Source organism: Engraulis encrasicolus, chromosome 10, assembly GCF_034702125.1.
Source record: "Engraulis encrasicolus isolate BLACKSEA-1 chromosome 10, IST_EnEncr_1.0, whole genome shotgun sequence".
In the NCBI taxonomy this organism is placed as follows: Eukaryota; Metazoa; Chordata; class Actinopteri; order Clupeiformes; family Engraulidae; genus Engraulis; species Engraulis encrasicolus.
The window spans coordinates 10,491,628-10,512,841 of NC_085866.1; the positions used below are offsets into that span (position 1 = coordinate 10,491,628).

The following is a 21,214-nucleotide window of genomic DNA, read 5'->3' on the forward strand; positions in this document are numbered from 1 at the left end:
TAGCTATACGGAAGACTACGACACTTAATAGAGGTGGTAATGACTCATGAATAGTAACTTGTAAAGTAAAATAGTAAATATTTTGGCATTTAATACATTTTTATTCAATTACAGTGTTTCCCACAGAAATTTTGGAAACTATGGGGGCAGCCGGGATTTTTTTTATCCGGGGGGGGGGGGGGGGGGGGGGGGTCTTTTCACGGGCCTTTTTTTGGGGGGGGGGGGTATTCAAAATAAATGCAAAATGGCAAAACAATGAGTACAGTATGACGATGGCGCATGGAGAAACTATAGGCCTAGGCCTACATTTCAGCCATTTATATTTTGAGAAATAAGGCTACATAATACACATGCAGGGGTCTATGTAATGAAAAAAATAATAAAACAAAATAGGAGCAGAGATAAGAATTTAAGATTGCTGTGAAATTGTTAACGCATAAACAAAAAGGGTCTAAGTAGGCTATGCCTTTTCCCCACACACACATTCTACATGAGGGGTGCTGGTCACAGGGCCAGTTTTTCAAAATTCCTCCCATTAAAAGGGCTGAACAACATATTACACATTTATGTCTATATTCACATTCATTACACATTAATTTCTATATGCAGCCCGATGTCTCCTCTGCCTTGTCAATGAAGGCCTGTCACCTAACTCATTACAACTGTAAAACAAAGCCTGGGGAGTGTTAGTAAACTCATCCCAACTGTCCCTTCTCGGAAGGTTTTTTTTTATTGCTCCCAAACCCAAGTTAACTACAACAACTTGACAAGGCTTTTGATCCCTCTCTCTTTCAAGCACTTGTGGTTTTCTCTATAGGATGTATTTACTCCAGGAGGAAAATGCGAAGGAAATCGTAATTGAAATCGCTTTTAACAAACACGGAAATCGTAAAAAAAAAAGTAAAAAAAAAAAAAATTTTTTTTTTTTTTTTTACATTTTCGGAAACTATGGCGGCCAAATTTAAACTATGGCGGGCCGCCATAGTTTCCTCAATGTATGGGAAACACTGCATTATGAGCTGTGAATGAAGTGTATTCTGTAAGCTGCTCCAGCATAATATAGTTTTTCCTAAGAATTACAGTATGTCACAAAAGTGAGTAAATGCCTCACATTTCTGCAGATTTGTAAGCATTTAGTTTCATGGGACAACTTTAAAGAAATTTCATTTTGACACAATGAAAAGTAGCCAGCTTACAGTACAACTTGTAAAACATTTTCAATGTATTGTTAACTTCAAAGAATTCTAAATACAGCTATTAATGTCTTAAAATGTACCTCTCAAAAGTGAGTGCACCATATGTTAAAATCTCATTCAAAAGATCATTATCTGCTTCAATAGTAACAGTACATTCTTGATTTGGCAATTTGCATTGACCTATTTCTTTTGGTGAAAGTCAGCTTTCCCATGTTGACTGCATTCATGCAGTCCCAAACCATGTCAGTCACTACCATGCTTGATTCAGTATCAGACGTTTTTCTTTGTACAACACACTTTAACACCACACACGCTTGACATTTGATTATCCTGATGTCATCAGACCACACAATATGGTCCTAGCAATCCATATCCTTACTCTGTCTCTGATGAGACCAAGATAAACACATTTGCATTAGATGATGTCCAACATGATTGGTGGTGATAAGAAGTGAGTAGTACAAAGAAAAGTGTCCTACGCTTAAAATCAAGCGGTGTGGGACAGTGGGACTGACATGGTTTAGGGGTGCATGACTGCCGTCAACATTGAAAAGCTGAACTTCACCAAAAGAAACACGCATGTCAACATGTACTGTGACTAAGCAGATCATGATCCTCTTTATGGGTTTTTAACAAAGGGTTTATTAACATTTTTCAGAGGTACATTTTGAGACATCAATGAATGTATTTTGAATGATTGTGAGTGAACAATAAATTAAAGAGTTTATATAAGTTGTATGCAGGCTACTGTTCAGTGTCACATTGAAATTTCTTTAATTTTGTTCCATGTAAAGACATGCTTACATATCGTCAGAAATGTGAGGGGTGTGCTCACTTCTGTCACATTCTGTAGGTCTACAGAAAAATCACAATTGATGTGCTGCGATTTCAATACAACGGTATTCAGTTAATAGAATTGTACAAAAGGTCAATGTCCTTAGGAAAATGCAGTAGAACGACACTGTACTAAAGGACAAGTGTACTTCGGAAATTACTGAACCTTTCTGATTCCAAAACGGGTCACGACCTATAGAAGACCAGCCACACATACCTAGAGGAGGGGGCTGCTGACTATGTGATTTGGGGGGGCTTTACAAGCCTTAATTGTTTTTCTCAGACAGGATAGTGAAGCAGAGACGGAAAGTGAGTTGGAAGAGAGAGACGGGGAAGGGCCGGCAAAGGACCCGGGCCGGGAATCAAACCCAGGTCGGCCGTGTAGTAGATGAGTGCCCTACCATATCAGTCACGTTAGGGCCCTGATTATGTGATTCTAATGTTTCCTTTAGAGTGTGCAGATACAGTGCTCAAAACATTCAAGGGAAAACTGAAACAACACAGTGCATCTGATTCTCAAGTCAATCAACATTTATGTGGAATCAGCCATCCAGTGGGGAAGCAAGAAGCATTCAGCATGAATCCATTTTGCCTACTTAGATGCTGCTTAGTTGCTGCAGGTAGTATCCACATTTCTTAGTTTTCATCCTTCCTGGCCGATGTTTTGGTCACATTTGCATTTCAATCCAACACCCACTGAAGTCGCTGAGTGTTGTTCATCCAAGATGATACATCATTGCGAGGTACACTGCACAGTGTCCAGAGGAGATGTGGGGGAGGTCAATATGAGGTTTTGCATACCGGGATTGCTACCTCCTTTGTGCAAGGTGTTACAGGACGATCACTGCCAGAAAATGAATTTCGCAGGCCACTACTGTGCATGTTTATTTTCAAGGAACAGATTCTATGAGGGTCTGATACGCTTGGGCCATGTGTGTCTTTGGGAGTGTGACTGGCATATTCACCATTGGTGCCCTGTGATTTTCACAAATGATGTTACAGACGACATAACATTCTCATTTGCATCTCCAGATGTCACTCAGTCACATGCATGAGCTGTGTTAACCTGCTCTCATATGTGAACAATATAGGGGACCAATGGTGAATATGTCAGTGGCATTCCATGGTTTTGGTGCTTCAGCATAGACCCAAGGTGTGAATGTCTCATGTCTACCTGTTGCCAGTTGAATTTACACAATAGTATAGGTAAAAAGAATCTGTGGGTAAATCAGAATCTGTGTTGCTTCCTGTTCCTAATCTGACAAACTGACTTCCCAAAATGATCGACTGTAGTCACACTGTGTTGTTTTGGTACTCCCTTCATTTTTGCGAGTAGTCTACTTCGCTATGAGGTACGAAAAGAGTGGCAACTAGGCCTACGTGTCACCAAACTTGAATCAATGTGTTGTATCTGCCTATAAGTCAATAAGTTCAAAAATGGGGAATTCGTGTTTTTTTTTGTTAAATCCCAGATAGGCTATGACATGTCTTTGATTTATTATTATTATTATTATTATTATTATTATTATTATTATTATTTTAAAGTACAATTCAAATATATCAATGTGAATTAGACGGACAAAATGCATTATCATAAAAAAGAGAGATGCGCCTGTGATGTATAGCTGTCACCGCCAGATGGAGGCATAGCCTAGACGCAAAAATAAACCATAGTCTACAAGCTTGCAGTGAGTCGTAGAGAGGTTGTGTGTGAGAGAGGTTTTTTGATTATGCTACTACAGGACTCACATATCTCGTGTTGTTCACATTAGTTTTTATTTTCAGACGCTAATTTATTGTTGATTAGGAGTCGGGTCCGTTACCTGAACTGAGTCCATCAACATAGGCTATTTGCGCGTGTCACTACAAACTGACTTTAGCTCTATTAGTTCAAAGGATTCTCATAGAGCTCTAACGTGCCTGTACAGGCGTGGCAGAAAAATCATCCTCGGCCCCGCCATCCGTCCCCCTCTACCCTCTCTTTCACTGCGTCCGCCCCTTGCGCGCAACGCGCCCTCGGCGATTCATTGTATCGGATTGAGGAGGAGACGGGAGTCGGCACAGAACAGCAACAGGGACAATTGCCAGCCGTCTAAATTGCAGGTAGGAGTCTGATCACCGATGATTTACTTCTTTCACCATGTATAACCTTTATATAGTTGCTAGAATGGGGTGGACAAGGTACTTTATCGCGGAATTCAAAAGTTATTTTAGGGCTACTATGGCAGCTCCGGCTAGTAGGCTAGCAAGCTGTACTTTCCTTCTGTCTCGTCGATTTGTGCCGCTTCCGCACTTCGTCAACCATCAAGCAGTTGGACTGACGATTCATTTTACTTTTTTTCATCTGGATACTAACAAGTAATTTGCTCAGTGGCCTAATTAACACATTATAGGCTGTTACGCACCAAACGACGCGCAGCCTTTTGTGCGGCAGGAGGTTTTGAAAATCTTGTGGAGCTGTCAACTTTTACCCATCTCTGTCATTAAAAAGGCTCGTATTGTTTAGAAAGCAAGTTCACTTTTTATGTTAGAAAGCTACCGTCAGATACACGAAAACTACAGACGATGTTATGGTAGAAGTGACAGACTCAACCAACGTAATTATTCAAAGCAAACACAACGTATTGACGGCCTATTCCCCTGTTAAAACGTAGCCTGAAGATTAGAAATTGTAGCTGGAACCCGCACCAAGACATCTGTTGCTGCAATGACGCCATCTTATACGAGAGGACAGGCTAAGATGAGAATCCAGTCCAACAGTCCTGCTGGGGATGTGGAGTAGAATCCTTGATTAAGAAAACGTCTTATATATTTCATCCAACAGCCAGATTGTCAAGTCTTCACTATACAGTGATGAAGCTACAGTAGCCTAATACAGTTAATCATGTCACAACTATTTCACAAAATAGCCCCCAACAATGAAAGTTTACAGGGTGCATTTATTGTAACTCTAACTATTGTGAGTTTATGGTCAACCACTACAGCAGTACAAGTCCATGACCATTTTTCAGTCTCTGCTACACATGGCAAATGATTGCTGTATTTTTGTGCACTGTGTGTGTTTGTGTGGACTAATGCCATGACTTGACTTTTCTGTGAAGGCATGGCAGCGATCCGCAAGAAGCTGGTGATTGTGGGTGATGGAGCCTGTGGGAAGACCTGTCTGCTGATTGTGTTCAGCAAAGACCAGTTCCCAGAGGTGTACGTTCCTACGGTCTTCGAGAACTACGTAGCTGACATTGAGGTGGATGGGAAACAGGTAAGCCCGGTCTCAGACTCCCTCCCCACTATCTTTATCTCTAAAGAATGTGCTTGTGAATATGTTCACACTAGGACATTTCATGATGTCCGCCACACATGCAAACTGTTGTACACATGTTGTCAAAAATCTGTAGATATTGAGAAAGCTGTAGGGCCTATGCTCTTTCATAATACATTTTTCAAACACAGGGTAGAAATTGGGTCTGTCGGTTGCAGAATATCTGTCATGTTGATTACTTTATGAAGTGCAAGTAAAAAGCCTTGAAAACTTTAGGATTCTCAAAAAATAGCCCAAGCCATATTCAAATTTCTTTATTAGAGGATAGCCTCTTGAGATAAAAATCTCGTTTTCGAGAGGGTCCTCATATGTTTCTGCTATTAGGTCTACTGTAGCCGACCACCTATGGACTCGCCAGGGCTGTAACCAAACCTAGTACAAGTAGCCTATGTGAAATAGTGGCCCATTCGGCTGTTAATGAAGAGGTAGGTTGATGCTGAAGGTGTAGCTCTGGTCTCGTATATACGTAGGCTAATGCAGTCCCTCATCTGTCCTCCCAAACTACAAATGATAAACAGTCTCAAAGTAGGCTAGTCCTATGGAGTTATACACATTATGACATATCACCCTGCATGATCAGTTTAAATTAAGTCTGGCCTCCTCCACTTGCAACCTAATTTCGACTTCGTATTTAGCTCCCCGTCCTCATTTCAGCAAAGCTTCGGAGTCTCTGCTGGCTCTCTGTCTCGGGAGATATCCCGTGTCGTGTGTGTATGCCATCATGTACTGTATGTGTCCTGAGTGACTAGCACAGTGTTTCTCAACCAGGGTGCCGCGGAAACGTGGCTGATAAATAAATTATGAAATATAATACATATTTGTCTAAATTAATAAAGTATTGCTTAGTCAGTGGAGTCTTTCATCTGCCATTTACGCACAATAAATTACATTTAGGTCGCCCCAGTAAGCTGCAACTTCGAACGTAGGTTGTGTGACGTCTCCAAATGTGTTACTTTTCTAAGCTTTTGTGGTATCCGATGCGATGCCATGTTACAGCTTGTTGGTTTGGGGAGCCTTGAAAATGTTCAGGAATTGAAAGGGTGCCTCGCCTAAAAAAAGGTTGAGAAACACTGGACTAGCACACTAAAAAGTCGCCAACTGAGTGAAGCTTTGTAAAGGGCTCATTGGAGGGGTGGATATCATGGCAATGACCTTTTTTTTGAGGTTCAGTATGAACAATACTGTAACACTTCTTCACTTGACGCCGGTGTCATATGCACGTCATTACAGTGTCATAATAGTCCATACCTGCCGACCATTACGCATTTTGTGTAGCAGATACGGATTTTGACATCAAACTACGGCGCTGTCACTTCAAAATACGGGAAAAACCAATAGCAAAGTGTTTTCACGGGCCCTTATATATTATATTTCTCTGTAGACTTGCAACCAGCCAGAGTAGATCTGGCTCTGCTTGCAACTCTCGCGCTGGCCTTTCCATTGGCCAGCAACGTGTGTGGGGGAAATATTGACCAATCAGAGCGCTGGTATAGGGGTCTTCATTTGTTGTCGCTCCGCTCGAGTCGAGAGGCATCAGCTGCAGATAGAAAGTTTGCTTCGAAGACACACAAGCAGAGAGACTACTCCTATAATCTCTGACACAAGTGTCCTCCTCCTGTCATCATATATTATCCATCTTGGTGCTGTCGCTGTAGTTTTACAAGTGAGCACCGTCAAAATCACCGTTTCAAAGGTAAATGGGCTTTGAGAAAGGTAGCCTCAATGGGAATAGTGAATTGCGTCCAGTTGCTAAATCCGTAAACTTATGAAAATAAATAAAGCTCGAGGTCTGTCGTCCTGAACATAATGGTTCACCCAATGTTTCGCCGTATTTGACGGCAATATGTTGGTACTTGTTTTGATATTGGACCGAAACGAGATTACTTCCGAATGAGAAAATGTGGTCGACTGCTGACTATTACTGCGCTATAAATTAGTAGATTAGCAGCGAACTAAATTCGGTTTCCCTTTGCGTCGGATCATTTTATATGGGGGAAATAAAGCGATAGTTCTAACGGTTGTGCTCGGAGTACATCCGTAATCTACCATGACACCGTAGGCTATAAAGACATAGGAATACTGGAGTCGTGGCCCATTCTGTGAACAGGTGTAACAGGTATTGTGCGTCATACCAAAATATGCATGACTCCACGACTAGAACTATCCGTAATCACGTATGGCAATCTATTAATAAAATATATTATCCTGTCATCATGTATGTGCACAGAACACTGAACAATAGCCAACTCATGACGGCAAATGAGGGTAGATAGGCCAATATGTAGAGAAGTGGAAAAAAGAAGCGTGCATGCACCTCAAAAGTTACTGTGGAAGTTCCAAGTGGCCATTAGCCCTCGTCCATCAGTAGAGCCCATTGACAGTAAATAGAATATACTGTCAATGGTAGAGCCACATGACGTGTAGGCTACTGAATGGATGCAAGTGTGATTTTGATGTTAGCCCCCAAGGTAATAATATTAACCTGATATTATCCTAGCCTAGATAACACCTGTCTTTATCTTTTTCTCTACAATCTGCTGATACTTCTTCACAGTAGGTGACAACATCACCATTTATTAATATTGGGGGGAAATTATGTAAGAATCATTGCAATTCAACTTTTTGTTCATAAAAATCACTGAAATGCATCTGTATTATATAATCAAATTATACATTTCCCTACATATACCTTCTACAGCCAAAAAATGCAAAGCAAATGCTTCAATTTCATACTCGATTCCAGCTCCTTAACACCCCCCAAGTGACCAAATGCTCTGTTTGGCTGGTACATAGGATAACTTACTAGCCAGACTGGTGGTATGTTTGACTTGTAAGATTAACAGCCATATTGGCTGGTGATTAATAAAAATAATTTAGAGGCCGTAATTCCAGCACACTATACCATAGCATTTTATTGGTGTCATGGTGTGAAAAAAAAAACCATCTTCCATGAAAGTTTAATAATGTATGGTAGTTCAAAGTACTGTGAAGAGCAAGATAATCTGGTGAAATTGCCAGATACACGGGATGTTAGGCTAAAATGCATTAAAATGCAGGAAATTGCATCTAAGAAAAGCATTTTTTTCCTGGGAGAGGACCCCTACTCCCCCTGCCTGAATGAAGTGTCCCATATTTTCCCCCTTGACATTTGGCAACCCAAGGTGTGCAAAACAAAGTAGCCTCTCAGAGATGGGCCCGCCGGCGGCCCATGGTATCACGCTGCGTTGACCAGATTTTCTCACTTGTAGGTATTTGTTGCGCCGTGAATTGCCACGCCGCGATAAATTGCTACTCAAAAAAAAAATTCAAGGTTGGCAGGTATGATAGTGTCATGACACAGTCATAGATAAGTCATAAACATTATGTCCATGTCATAAACATTTTATGACTGTTGGCCTTAAGTGACATTCGGTTATGGCAAAGACAACATATCACTTAAGGCCAACAGTCATAAAATGTTTATGACATGGACATAATGTTTATGACATGTACATAACTATGTCATGACACTGTTATGACACTGTCATGACGTGCATATGACAATGGCGTTAAGTAAAGTGTTACAGACAATACTGTATTCAGGCTATTTGCGCCCAAGCCACTGTCATAGGAATCCTTTCCTCTCTAAGTTGTGACAGGACTTGGCCACACCAGAGGCATACAGGGGAGTCTTTGAGCCAACACTCGTGATTCAAGACTCAAGATGCAAGAGATTTACTGTCATCGAAGGCAATTGGAAGGCAGAGAGCACAGTACTTCAGTATTCAAGTCCCATTTAAGTAGTTGATTTTCATTTTAGTAGTACGAAGATTCCCATTTAAGTCCGTTCCATTGTAACAAAATTGAGGATGTCTACTGGATGACGATGAAGCAGAATCAGCAGCTTAGAGCAGGATAGTTCGGATGTGTATGCACTAACAGTAATGACCGTTATCCACTTTTTAGTATATTTTCATAGAATCTAAGATGCGTATGTAACGTAAGTGTGTTTTGTGTGTGTGTGTTTCTTTAAGGTGGAACTGGCTTTGTGGGACACAGCTGGACAGGAAGACTATGATAGGCTCCGCCCCTTGTCCTATCCTGATACTGACGTCATCCTCATGTGCTTTTCCATAGACAGCCCCGACAGTTTGGGTGAGAACACACGCACAGGCACACGCACACACATACACACACACAGCTGTTCTTCTCTTGTGTTTTTACTCTTCCTTCTCTAACTTGCGTTTCTTTCACACAAACAACAACAAATGTTGCACATTTATATCACTCATAACAACTTTTAGTGCTGATTTGTATTGATTCCGTATTACCAAATGCACTCTTCAAATGAGGCCCCGTGAGCCAGCTCGTCTTTCCAAGCTATTTGGATGAGGACATGGCATGTAAACTTTTGAGTACAGTAAAAACATGTCTTGGTCCAATGACTTTGAGTTAACTTTGGTTAAAAAAACAAGGAACAATATGGATTGTGGCAAAAAATACACTTGGATAAGTAAACAAAGTGTTTGTGGATGATATTGATAGTTGATAGTTAGCTATAGGGATAGGTATTGGCAAAGGGTTCACGATTCAATGCGCTTCATGATGCATGCCACGATGCGATTCTATCACGATGCACTGCAGTTCATGTACTATTGTGATGCATTGCCATATTTACTTCAGTAAATGTGTAAAAAAAATACTGCTTATTTGTCAATTGCTGTGTAGCATTCATCTGTCAATGTATTTTATTTAAAGGAGCACTGTGTGATATTTTTAGTTGTTAATTTCCAGAATCCATACTGCCCATTCACAAATGTTACCTTTGAACACATACTGGCCTCCAACATCAAATTCTAAGTATTCATTATGACTGGAAAAATGGCACTTTTCATACATGAAAAGGGGGATCTTCTCCATGGTCCGCCATTTTGAATTTCCAGAAATAGACATTTTTAGCTGCAAAACTTGCTGTACTTTGGTCATACAAGTAAATACTAGTTTATTACTCAGTGAATGTTAATGTAAAGATCACATTTGGCAATAGGCAGCACAATTTCAATTAGAAGCATAGTTACCTATTCTGGCCCCAAGCTTACACAATGCCCTTAAGCATTTTACCATCTGGGAGAGAGCTTCCATACAACAGAAATATTAATACCTGTATCAAATATTTACTTGCTCCTTTTGAAAACGGAGGGTCATCCCTAGTTACATAGACATGCTACGCCTCCAAGTGGTGTGTCACCTCCACAGGCTGTGTTTCCCAATTTACATTAACCATGCAGAGCCAGGAGTGAATCAGGAAGAGCCTATACCCTTTACGTCACTTCTAAAAAAGGTGTTGCCGACTTGGATTTATACTTGCCCATAGATGTGCTGTTTTTCCACAAGTTTTGAAAACAAACGGCGGCTGGTGGCACGGAACCTCGATTAGCCTAGCTATCAGCTGCTGGTTACTACTCTTGGGTATACACAGCAGGGGAAGGGAGCCAATCAGAGACACCTCATTTTCGCGTCATGGATATGTCATGGATATCCATGAGAAAGACTGGAGAACCCTACTTACTAGCCTACCCTTACTAGCCTACAAAGACAGCTTGAAACAAAGCAACTGGAAGGTTTTTGTTTGTTTGTTTGTTTTTAAACAAAACGGATGCATAATGCATTCAATAATAATGCATACAGCAATATTGATGAAATGACGATGAAAGGCGATCTGTCGAATACCAGCCTGGCCTTGCCAAGATGTGAGGTCTAGCCCAAAAAACACGTGAACGGCTCCATTGATCCATTCGCATTAATAATAATGGTAATATTAACAGTAATGGTAGCAAGACAAAATGTTACTATTTAGTATGATGTGTGATTTTGAATGCCAAGAAGATTCTTGTTGTCTGTAAACATCTCATACAGCTTTATGGTCTCTCTTAAATCGATACAAAGTTTGATCAGGCCATCTGTACAAACTCATTCTGGAGACGTTTATGACACTGTATACTAAAAACTCCTGTCACTTTCACAGAGAACATTCCGGAGAAGTGGACACCGGAAGTGAAGCACTTTTGCCCCAATGTTCCCATAATCCTTGTCGGTAATAAGAAAGATCTACGCAATGATGAACACACACGTCGAGAGCTGGCCAAAATGAAGCAGGTACATGGCTTCACACATTTTGTTACTGTAAAAAACAAGTCTTCACATAATGCATTAACTGTGCATGTGCCCTGTGGACGATGTGATGGCTGTGTGTTAATCCTTTGCCTCATTGTTGACTGTCCCATGTTGTCACCCATGACCTCATCCCTCTGTTTTGTGTTTGTCTTCACCAATAGGAGCCTGTCAAGGGAGAGGAGGGCATCGACATGGCCAATAAGATTAGTGCATTCGGCTACATGGAGTGCTCGGCTAAGACAAAGGACAGTGTGCGGGAGGTCTTCGAAATGGCCACCAGAGCAGCGCTACAAGCTCGCAAAAGAACGTCAGGCAGAAGATGTCTTATCCTCTGAGCTGCAACCACTGGACTCAGTCTTTCCCCAACGTAGGGCTCAGAAGTGATGCGAGGCGAGGCGGGTTGGTGGGCGGGAGCCGGGAGGGGAGGGGAGGGGAGGTTTGGTTGAGTGTGTGAGCACATAAGTGTGTGGAGTCCTGATGCCTCATGCTTTTCACGTTCAGCAGTTCCCGATCCACACACATGCACACGACTCCCCACTGAACTGCCAAACTCCCTGGACAATACAGTTAAGACCAGTTCAGAAAAAAGTGCTATTTTATTTGTGACAAAATGGGAGCTTTCATCAGTATTTAAGCTTCAGATGGATGAGGACATTGCTTTTGGATTTTTTTTTTGTCAAGTTTTAATGCTTTTTAAAAAAAAATCTTTTTTTTTTTTATTTGGGACACTGTCGCTCCACCCTCCTGCCAAAATACTGTTGTGTGACCTTATGAGAGAGCTGACCTGCAGTCAAATCAGCATGACCTTCTAGGTCCTCATGTACGTACGCCATGATAACCAACAGGGATGAACTTTTATTTTTTATTTGTCTTTATTATTATTTGTTGTGTACAAATCATTTTAAGGCTTATTTGAAATTCAGTGAACGATAAGTTAAACTTGAGAAAAAAAGGTCAAGGAAATGCTGTTCCAAATAGGCATGTATTCAAGTTTGTAAATATGAAAAATGAAATGTACGCATACTCACGTGTGACTGCCAACTTGACAGGAGGCTGCATTTGTAAAGTAGGTTTTCTTGTGTAATAAATGCCTTTCTACAAGGAGTATTGAGCACTGAAATGTCAGAGCACACCACATGACACTTAAAGGGAACACAGTGAGTGCCCCTGCTTTGGACGTTGGGGATGGAAATTCACTTAGGAAACACGTCCACATGCTTATGCCGCCTATACAGGTAACCAAACGGAAGATATTCACTTCTTATTTTTTGTCGCAATATTCAGAGGTGTATAAAGTAGAAGTAAGAAGTGCTCTTGCTGATGTAATTACAACCCTGTGACATGATCTTACATAGTTTATATACTAGTTATCATACTGTACCTAATGAAGTAAATACACCATAAGAGTATTTCTACTTTTACTTAATACATATGTGGCAATGATATATTTTTCAGAGTGAGGAGTCTGCACACTTAGAATCCTTTCTGTTGTGTTTTATTTTTTCATGGCAGGATAACGTTTCGACCTCAACCGTCTTCTTCAGATTCTCCAGTAGAAGACTGTTGAGGTCGAAACGTTATCCTGCCATGAAAAAATAAAACACAACAAAAAGGATTCTAAGTGTGCGGACTCCTCACTCTGAAAACTACAGTTGTCCTTCGTCCTGCACCTTTCCCTGTGGTGTGCACAATCCTCTCCTTCAACGCAATGATATATTACAACATGCATACAATTTCATGAACGACAAATACCCATACAAATATCCCTTTTGGATATAAATAAATGTACATATTAATCAAGGACGGATTTCTGCACGGGCCTACCGGGCTCAGGGGCCCATGAGCCAATGGGGTCCTGAGGTCCAAGCTTCCGTGTTACAAGAAACACTTCATTATTGGTAGGCCTATATTCATGTTCTCATGTTGTGTTAAAATTGCTTTAACAACTGTATTTTCACATTTTCTCCGGGTGAGAAACCCCCGAATCCCCAACAATAAAATCTGTACTATATTTAAGTAAACACCCCAAATCTTTTCAAACCACACAATTCCATGGAGGGGAGCCTCTCTTGTAGTCTGTACCAGTGGCCTATGAAGTGATAAACCGTCCCTGGCCCTGCTATTAATATAAGGGAATGCCCTCTGTGTTTAAATCCTGAGTTTAATTGTATGGGATAGTTTCAGCAGAAATATGGTTTATGTGATGTGGCTGTGTGAAAGGGTCAAACGTGTGAGGTAGATATTAGTGCAGGTCGTCAACTTGTGCACTGTCCATGTTGTATTAGGGGCTTTGCAAATATGGTGCCACTGATTGTTCTCTACACGGCTCTGCATCACTCTTATCCTCCACATATAATAGGCTACCATAACACACTGGGTTGATCCGGCAACCATCCACCAAAATAAATAAATAGCCTAAATAACAGGCTAGACTAGGGCGCATTAAAAGCCAGAAGGTAATGCATACTTTGGCTCAGATTCTATATTAAAAGGCTAAGTAGGCTACTTGGTCTTTCACTATATGCCCAGCCCAAGCTCAAATCCCAAATGAAAAAGTTGTACAATTTTACCATTAATCGAGTAGCCTAGGCTAGGCCTATTACTTAGGGGACTTTATTTCAACAAATATAGGCCTACAGCAAAATAAAACATGGACTCGAAACTGCAGCTTTTCAAATTCTCAGAAGGGGTGGCTACAGTTTGTCGATAACAGTTTTGTCTTCATGGGCTTTGTGGTCGGTAGTGCGTAAAGGAAGGAACTCGTCACCAAGCTTCCACCCCTGCTGCTGGTAACACCCAAATACGGCTGGCCTAAAAAGCCAAAAGCTTTCGCATACTCTCGGTCTTGGGCAGGGCCACTGCCAGCTGCTGCTGCTGCTGCGGGGTTTGTGAACGGAGCCGTCGACGCCCTGCTCTCTCGAGCTCGTTCGTCCTATCCTCCATCGACTTTCAATCTTCTCCCGCTCAAGCAACGGCAGTGGAGAGCGCTTGTGCGAAACTCTCGGCTTTTATATGGACCTATTTTTAGTCCTGGCGAGTCAACCTATTTTTAACCAATATGAGCTCATCTTTTTTCCGTTACACCCAATGAGAAAGAAGAAAGAGCCACGTGTTTGAGAGAAAGGGGAGGGAAGCTCCAAGCGTTGGGTGGACCTGAATACGGTGTAGGCAGTTGACATAAGCGCGGAAGCGCATTGCACAAGCTGTTGCGCCTAAAAGCATCACCGATGAAATTTGACAAAAAAGTTGTCCTAAAGCACATCAATTATAGGCGTATGTTATCTGTTAAAACTGACTGACAGTAGGCTATTCAGACTGAGAGAGACCTCCGACTGGCGGCGAGATGATTCTAAATTGGCAACGAATAGGCTATGGCGAAATTAAACAGGCATATTTAGTTTGACGTGAAGTAAAACATATAGCCTAAGCTACAAATAATTTAAGGGCATATAGCTTGTCGTCCTCCATTATTTCTTAAGAAAGCTGAAACAAGGTAAACTATTTCAAACTACAAAGGAAAATAATGAAATGGTCTAAGGCAAGAAAGTTAATATGATCATTGACAGGAAACTTCTTAGGCTATATGAAGGTTTATGTCTTACAAGGATGCATGCATGCAATATGCCTGCGCCTTGAATAAGGTGTGTTTTGATGCACAAGGTAAAATCGTCTCAAATAATATTGCAGGAAGGCCTGTGAAGTGTCCAGTTTAATCCACTAGCGACATCTGGTGGCAGGTTTTGCGTCAAGCGTTCTGGACTTGTTCATTGGATACAAGTTTCTAGAATTATAAGTTGTGAGGGTTTTTTTTCTAATGGGGTTGATTGGGAACATCAATATCACCAATATATCACGTGCTGTATGATTTCAAATATATCTAATTTGAAGAACATTTACAGGAGGCTATGTGCCCTGCACATATTTGCCTTGACAGGTTTCTGTAACTTGTCTCGGACCTGTAGAGGTGATACTATCTGAATAGTCTATCTTTGCTATCTGCAGACACTAGGCTATCTGCAGCACACACAAGCCTACACAATGACAAAACATATGATGGTCTACACTATGTGACACCTAAAGATGACAGACAGAAGAATTTCACCCCTCGTGATTATCTGTAATTGTTTGTGTAGTTATTATTAATCATTGTCATTGAATTTCAATGTATATGTTCAAATCTTAAAGCTGGAAAATGTGTACAGCAAACAGTAGGCATATTTTTTAAAATGTTTTTTTTTCCCCAGCATTAAGTCGGTGAGAAAAGGAAAGACTGTCATTAATTGTTTCTCAAGATTTGTGTCATTGACTCTTTTCATATAGCAGGTGTGAAGGATAGAACAATTTTGCCTGGTAAAGAGAACGACATGCGGAAAAAAAAACACATTTCGTCAATAATACTGCAGTGCAAGAGAGAATTTTTTTATGGGGGCAGAACTTCTTGGTCAGCACCAGATTTGTTGTGAAGTGTGTACGAACGTGTGATATACTGTATGTCTTATTGAATCTGCATGTGGTGTGCGCATGACACGTACAGTACATGGATGTGATATACATAGTGTGTGTGTGTGTGTGCGTGCGTGCGTGCGTGCGTGCGTGTGTGTACATGCATGTGTGTGTGTGTGTGTTTGTGTGTGTGTGTGTGTGTGTGTGTAGTGCAGTGCAAAGACCTCATGAGGGGTAAGTACTCAGATTTTCAAAATAATATCTAAACAACACATCAACATTAAATCCTCAAAAACAGCTACAGTCAAAAGGGTACACACACACACACACACACACACACACACACACACACACACACACACACACACACACACACACACACACACACACACACACTGTGCAGTAAAAAAAAATACTCATAGGATGAATTTACATTTTAGATTTTTTTTTTTTTCTCTGACACATTAACTCACAACACACACACACACGAGCAGTTTCAAAGGTTGAAAGGTCGGGACTGAGTAGAGGCTAAGAACATGAGCACAAGTCAAGTTATCCAAACCATGATTTAATATCACTCAAGTTATGAGCACTTAGGTCTACAGACAAATCCAGAGTAGTACTTGTAGTTTGCAGAAGCAATTTAACACAGTCTCTAAAACCGAATAATATCCGTTCTCTCTCCTTAATAGCCTACATTGACCACCCTGATTCTGAATAAGGGTTTGGATGTGAGTAGTGTTGGGGCCGTGTACCATTTCAGAGTCAAGACCGCATCTCTGAAGGGTTGAGTCTGAGTCAAGACTGAGAAAACAGAAACTTATATTGTTCTCCGTTGTTGTACCCAAGTGGTGGAACAGTCTCCCAGAGGCAGCAAGACTAAGCATATCTCTTGCAGCCTTCAAGGAACAATCTAAAGACATTCCTCTTTCGAGAGAATCTACTAGACTAATGCTTGAACTGGCCTTGCCCCAGGGCAGACTCCTGACATGATGTTTTGTTTAGTTTAGTTTAGTTTGTGAGTGTGTGTTTGTGTGTGTGTGTACTCGTTATTTACTCTTTATAAAAAAAAACTAAAAAAAAAAAAAAAACTAACCCCTCTTTGCAACTGCACTTGTTGTTCTGTATATCTCCTGTGCACTTTGTATTTGCTTGTGATGTTGGCTTGATTATGTCCTCTTTTGAAAGTCGCTTTGGTTATAAAGCGTCTGCCAAATGCAATGTAATGTAATGTAATTGTGCATGAATAAGACATTTGCGAATACATGCCCAACAAATGTTTGATTTTGCTTTGTACATGCCTTACAAGTTACTTATACAGGAACATTGTATGTATAAGTGCTAATAGATGTATCCCTAAAATAAAGTTTAACCGAACTTATTAGCCACTTTGACCCATTAGTGAGTGTGTTTTTGGCTAGTAAGATTAACATCTAGCCATTTTGGCGGATGGTGAAAAAAGTTAATTTAGAGCCCTGACTACGTGTGTATGGTGGTATGAAAGAGAGAGAGAGAGAGAGAGAGAGAGAGAGAGAGAGAGAGAGAGAGAGAGAGAGTGTGTGGGGGGGTATGTAGCCACATTGCCATGTTTCATGAGCAGCAGCAGGTAGTAGTGTTGTGATGTTCATGAACGAATAGATTCTTTTGAACAGCTCCTAGATGCAGACGATGGGAACCGAATCACAGCTGTGGAGCCACTCCTTTCCTTTTTTTTCTCGTTAATTGTGTGTGTTTCTTGCTCCGAGTGTAAGAAACGCTCTTTAGAAGGAAGAAGGTGGTCAATACTGTTCATATATATTTTTAAAAAGGGTTCAAATGAGCCAGTTCTTTGAACGGTTCTTTGATCTGGATCTTGACAAAAAAGCCACCAGTCCCATCTCTAGCAGGCAGAGGGCAGCATTTCCCTGTTGAGTTCTAGCCAAGTGTGTCACAGAGGCCTGTTCTCCCGGGGACTGGAAACTCTGCCACCGTGTCTCCATCGTGAGTGCTGTGCACGACCTTGCCAGCTCACCCGACATTGTACTTGTCTGAAGGGGTGTGTGCTTTTGATCTCTTTTCCTCTTGTGCCTGAAAACTTCCCACTCGAAGACAGGCTCTCACTGTACTGGCGTTAGCCTAATACACACCACTTTCCAAACTCTGGCGCTAGCTCTGCGTGTAGCCGGCAGACATTCGGAGCCAGCCTTTCCTCACAGTGCGGCCAGTGAATAAAGCCTCCCTTCACTCTCCAGCTAACTGACAGGGTGATGGAAGGGCCAGCCGCAGTTTTTCAACAAGCCGCATGAAGGCAAAGTAGCCACAAGTAGGGCACGGCAGCCCAGGCCAATGGCTGGACTGGCCACATGGCATTACAGGGCATATGCCCGGTGGACTGTGGATGATTTTGAAGTTTTCAAAGTTTTCAAAGTCCTCCTCACACTTAAAATCCTTTTTTGTTGTATTTTATTGTTTCATGGCAGGATTACGTTTCGACCTCAACAGTCTTTATCAGATTTCAGGAATCTGATGAAGACTCTTGAGGTCGAAATGTAATCCTGGAATCTGATGAAGACTGTTGAGGTCGAAACGTAATCCTGCCATGAAACAATAAAAAACAACAAAAAGGATTTTAAGTGTGCGGACTTCTCACTTTCAAAACTATAGTTGACCTTCGTTCTGCACCTTTTCCTGGGATGTGCACAATCCTCTCCTTCAACTGTTGATGATTTTGGCCTGGCCCTTCCCTCAACGTAGTGGTATCAATCCTCAAGACGCTACAGTTTGACATCTCAGTCAGATTTAAATATAAATTTTGGCTGTTATGGTCGAAATAGCTCGTAATAATAGATTACTGAAAATTGTCTCTCTCAATGCCTGGCGGACTGGTCTTGGCTGAAAATGCCCTGTCTGGGGGGCGCTGTGGCGCAGCGCGCTAAGCCCCCCACATTTGGGCTTGCATGCCCACCTTCGGTTCGAGTCCCGCCGGGGTCATTTCCCGATCCTCCCCTGTCTCTCTGCCCCATTCGCTTCCTGTCACCATCTTCGACTGTCATAAAAGGCATAAAAGCCCATAAAAATATATTTTTTTTAAAAAAAGAAAATGCCCAGTCTGATTTTTTGTCTCAGACCAGTCCTGGCCCAGACCAATGAGAGATCCATCTCAGACTGCCGCAGAGAGCTGGAAACTCTTCGTCCATTAAGAGAAGAGGGGCCATTTTTCAGCCTCCGGTTGCTTAGCGTCTTGGCAGGGCCTGGGAAGGGTGGTACATGCAAATGGTGCCAATGGATGGGGGCGTGGGCGGGTGCCAGTGGTGGGGCAGGCTTCTGGTGGTTGTGCTGGTGGGTTACTGGAAATTTGCTGGTTGCACTGTCTGCCAGGCTTGTCTGACGAGACAGACCATAACATGAAAAGTGTAGTCTGACACTGCACCATTGACAAACCAGTGGATGGCATTCAGATCGGTTCAAGCTGCTTAACTGCATGTAACACATAGACACACATAGACGCAGTATTATGATTGAAGGATGGATTTTGCGCCCTTTTGAATGTTACCCTATGGTGCGGATGTTACTAGATCAACTTGCCAGGCAAAATTTCATTTTCTGACGTTTGGCGGGTTTGTCTGGTTTACTCGGATACTGGCAGCCTTGATGGGCTAGGCACTGTGTCAATGATGGGGCCTTCACTGGTACTGGTGTTGTGGCACTAGCTGGTACCAGGCACTCACTATAAAAATGAAAAGTTCCTCAAAAAGTATGGTAGAATTAAGGGAATTTTTCTTCCTGAGACGGAACCATTGTGAGTTGATATATTGGGCAGAGTCTTTTTAGAAAACCATTGTCTGGTTCCTCAAAAAGCCTTCAGTTTACCATTGAAAGTTCATCCAGAGGAACCTATAGGTGACAAATTGATTCTTACAAGAACGTACCTCCGTTTTTTTTAAGAACCTTTTTTGCCATTGTGGAGAGGTTCTTCTTCAGGGAGAATTGGGGTTCTTATCAGAACGTTGAGGCTCTTCAAGGAACTTGTAGGGATCCTTAGAGAACTTTTGGGGTTCCCTTACGATCCAGCTGAAGCTCCTTTGAGGAACATCACATTTTTTTCACAGTGCAGTTGTGGCAATGGCACCATGCAGGCACTGGGCTCCACCAGGCTTGTACGAAATTCCGAATTGGATGAATTTGAATTCAAAGTAATGCCATAATACGAACACTAGGTGGTGGTGTTCTATGTACTCTCAATGGGTGGTGTAGCTTAAATTCTAAGAAAATCAAGGTAATGACAGCACCTAGTGTTCGTATTATGGCATTACTTTGAATTCAAATTCATCCAATTCGGAATTTCGTACAAGCCTGCCATGCAGGCACTGGGCTCCACTTCCCACCTCCATCGTGGTCACCTCCTCTGCTCATCGTCAGGCCTTGAGGGACTCACTTCCACACCGCCTGCCAGGTCTCTTTAGTGGGGCACTTCTGTATAGCAGACAGGGCCGCTGACAGCTTTAGCTGGGCCCGGTACAAATATCTGAAAGGGTCCTGAACCCAATCAATACAATGTATTGAGGATCCAATTATGGGCCCTCTCTCTCCATGGGCCGGGACAAGTGACCCCTTTGCCCCCCCCCCCCCAGCTTTCCTGATAGCAGAGCATTCTGAATGACACCCCCTGACTAAACAACATTGCTCATTCTCATCTGGGTGGCTTTGACCTGACCTCAATAAGGAAGACTTTTGTGCCTTTGACTGAGGCACCTCTTCGGTGACTTCCAGAGAAAGAGAGCTATATCCAATTACCGGTTCCCTCATTATTTTCGCCCTCTCAAGGAATGACTTACAGTGTGGCCTGTTCTGTTAACCTCAGATCCCCTCTCGGTGGACCATGGATGGGGGTCAGGAAGACCTGGTGCACATACCGTAACTATGCTGAGCTTCCTCAGGCAACTACAAGTGGTAATTCAAGAATGCCGTTTGGACCGGAGGACGGTCTCACTCCAGAGGCACCCCCCCCTCCCACCACACACACACACACACACACCATCACACTCCCTTCTTTCACCGCCACCCTTTCAAGTGGAAATGTTTGCAGGTGTCCTAGCAACTCTACGGTCAGTTCCCCTTAAGGCCACTGGAGGGCAGAGTGCTCACATGCTCGCAGATCCCCTCACAGCTGGTGTCTGTCTGGAGATACAGAAAAACTCAGACACAGCAGATATTCCTTTATCCCTCTCCGTTTCTGTGTCTTTCTCTCCCTCTGTTTCTCTGCCTTCTGTTTCGCTGCTCGCCTCCAGCT

The 21,214-nt window shown here is 42.1% G+C and overlaps 1 protein-coding gene across 1 annotated transcript; it reads left to right on the plus strand.

Moving 5' to 3' along the window:
* Positions 1-4,025: 4,025 nt before the first annotated feature.
* rhoab (ras homolog gene family, member Ab) lies at positions 4,026-12,606 on the plus strand. Its single transcript, XM_063208014.1, has 5 exons — positions 4,026-4,133; positions 5,132-5,289; positions 9,363-9,483; positions 11,354-11,484; positions 11,664-12,606. Exons 2-5 carry the CDS (start codon positions 5,134-5,136, stop codon positions 11,835-11,837), a joined length of 582 nt encoding a protein of 193 aa, XP_063064084.1. The 5' UTR covers positions 4,026-4,133; positions 5,132-5,133; the 3' UTR covers positions 11,838-12,606.
* Positions 12,607-21,214: the final 8,608 nt, after the last annotated feature.